The sequence below is a fragment of the Macrobrachium rosenbergii genome, chromosome 13 (genome assembly GCF_040412425.1).
Source record: "Macrobrachium rosenbergii isolate ZJJX-2024 chromosome 13, ASM4041242v1, whole genome shotgun sequence".
Lineage (NCBI taxonomy): Eukaryota > Metazoa > Arthropoda > Malacostraca > Decapoda > Palaemonidae > Macrobrachium > Macrobrachium rosenbergii.
The window spans coordinates 9,974,130-9,976,629 of record NC_089753.1 but is presented as its reverse complement, the minus strand read 5'-3'; the positions used below and the strand labels follow the sequence as shown (position 1 = coordinate 9,976,629).

The window sequence follows — 2,500 nt, the reverse complement described above, 5'->3', positions numbered from 1 at the left end:
TATATATATATATATATATATACATATATATATATATATATATATATATATATATATATATATATATATATATATATATATATATATATATATATATATGTAGAGTAGGGAGGTCTCCGGGATCGCTCCAGTCTGCTGCCCATCAGTCCACCAAGACGACAATGGGTATCAGGGTCCCCTTGGGTCAAGAGAAGACCGCGGGGCTGGCAAATCCCAGTCCTTTACACTTACTGGTAAACCGGCAGGCTGGACGCTTCTGGCGTCACCGCCTCCGAGGGGAAAGGTATATGGCGAAAAGAATATAGACTATTCCAGAGATTTATATAACAGCCAGATACCGTTTCAGCACGCCTGAAGTTTATACCCATTACCGTACAAAAGCTGCCAATCCATCCTAGTATCGATAAACAATCGGCTTCATTACCGAAGGCTTTCTTCTAATAAATGATTTTCCAAGGGTCTGCGAGATGACATTTAAACCATTCTTCCATTAAATAAAAACTATTCATTAGTACTATTGTAGATTTTATGCTAGTTGGGGAAGGATGGATTTCGCCTCGGGTGTGACGCTCAAGTAAACGACTCTTCAATGCAAGAGTTTGCAAGTATGTATTTTTATTTCCTTTAATGTGTTGACTTTAATTTTTATGGTCCTATCTTTATAAGATATTACTAACAAACTGAATCCCTTTTCATTTCTATGTTAGTGGTTTTGACTAGGAACAGAAAAACGACCCTTAAAAATAGTCTGCAAACATACTTTTCAGTTCTCCTTTTATTTTGGTTGTACTCCATTCGTCACAATTCCTTTTTTTTTGTGAGAAGCAGAAATTTGTTAAGTAATTGATTTATTTGTTAACAGACAAAAATTTGCTATATTACATTGCTTGAGATGAATGATCACTGCTGTTCTTTACATAAAACCAAAACAACCATCAAGAACCTAAGAAGATATAAGGTTTGCAAAGGGAAAGAAACAAAAAATCCGAAACTGTTGACATCTAATTACAAGCAGGTGGTTTCTCGCCCGTGTAAGCCTTGCAGACGGCTTTCTTCAAGTCCGTGTAGGCGTAGTCGTCAGCTACCTGTAGAAGGAGGAGGTGTGAGTTGTTAAAAATTCACGTCTGTCGTCTTTTTAGTTCTCTGTAAAAGAAAATTATTGAGATGGTTTTGTCTGTCCGTCCGCGCTTTCCTGTCCGCCCTCAGATCTTAAAATTACTGTCCGCACCGCTAGAGGTGCCAACAACACACTCCACCACCGTGGCTGAAAGTTTCATGGGCCGCGGCTGAGAGTTTCGTGGGCCGTGGCTGAAAGTGTCATACAGCATTATACGCTGTACAGAAAACTCGATTGCGCCGAAGAAACTTAGGTGCATTTTTTACTTTTTTTTTATTCTGCAAAGATTCAGTATTACCCTACCTTGAAGCACATCTTTACAGATAATAGGATTCATTTTTTTTTTCATTCCTTAACGCCAATAGGATTTACTGGTTTCCCACATATCTTCAGTGTACTGGGATTCATTATTTTTGTCTTAAAGTTACTGAGCTTCATTTTTGTCTTACTTTCAGAATACTAGGATTCATTTGTTCCCTAAATAATAGCACCAAGAATTCATTATAACCTTAAATTTATATAGGATATTTAATAGCAAAACTTGATGGGAAACTCGCATCGGATCATGGCAGCAGTAATTAATTCCATGATAAAGATAAAGTGAAAATTCAAATATTAATTGAATAAAAAAAGTCAAACTTAACTGAGGGCTTAGAACTACTTTACCATTAAAGTAATATTAAAGTTATAGTCTTAATACTTTGATACTCGTGTATTATAACTGTGAGGATGAACTTGCTTCCAAATCACAAATCGGAGTCCTAATACTTGAACACAACTACGCATTTTGCTGGTAAATTACGCGAGTCACTGAAACGCCTATGGAATAAGTTGCCAATAAGATTTCAAAGAAGATCTGTACCAACAATTTCGTGCTGATGAAAAAGAATTGAGAATTATAAAAAAAAAAAGATTACTGAAACCGTTGGCATGAATGTGAAATTAGAGTAAACACGAATGAAAGGAACAGTGGCCCTCCAATACTTTATTTTTTTTTGCAATAACTTTCTTTACTTACGTCATTGATTGTGATGTGAGGAACGCCGACGGGCTGTGGGTCCAGTGCACGAAATTCAACACCAGCTTCATGATGAATGATCTGCCCCTCGACTGAGGTTGCACAGGTTTTAATGGTTTCCCAGTCCAAGCTCAGCTGGCCAGCGCACTGTAAGGAACGTATTATTATTATTTCAGTAGATGAAACCTATTCACATGGAACAAGCACACAGGGGCCATTGACGTGAAATTCAGGCTTCCAAAGAATGTTGGTTTCCACCTCCCATCGCAGACCCCACACTGCAGCAGTAACTGGTCATGATGCAGAGCCAGTGATTTTTCATCGCACTGGGGAGACGCGAACCCGCGACAACTAAGTGGCGTGCC

The 2,500-nt window shown here is 38.1% G+C and overlaps 1 protein-coding gene across 2 annotated transcripts in view; it reads right to left on the bottom strand.

Moving 5' to 3' along the window:
• Window positions 1–737: 737 nt before the first annotated feature.
• Window positions 738–2,500, bottom strand: part of LOC136844888 (gamma-interferon-inducible lysosomal thiol reductase-like) — a 10,008-nt gene continuing 8,245 nt past the window's right edge. For both annotated transcript variants that reach the window (XM_067114176.1, XM_067114177.1), the window contains exons 5-6: window positions 2,136–2,282; window positions 738–1,085 (exon numbers count right to left, since the gene is read on the bottom strand). In XM_067114176.1, coding sequence (XP_066970277.1) covers window positions 1,002–1,085; window positions 2,136–2,282 — 231 coding nt within the window. In that variant the 3' untranslated portion in view covers window positions 738–1,001. The remainder of the gene's footprint in view (window positions 1,086–2,135; window positions 2,283–2,500) is intronic.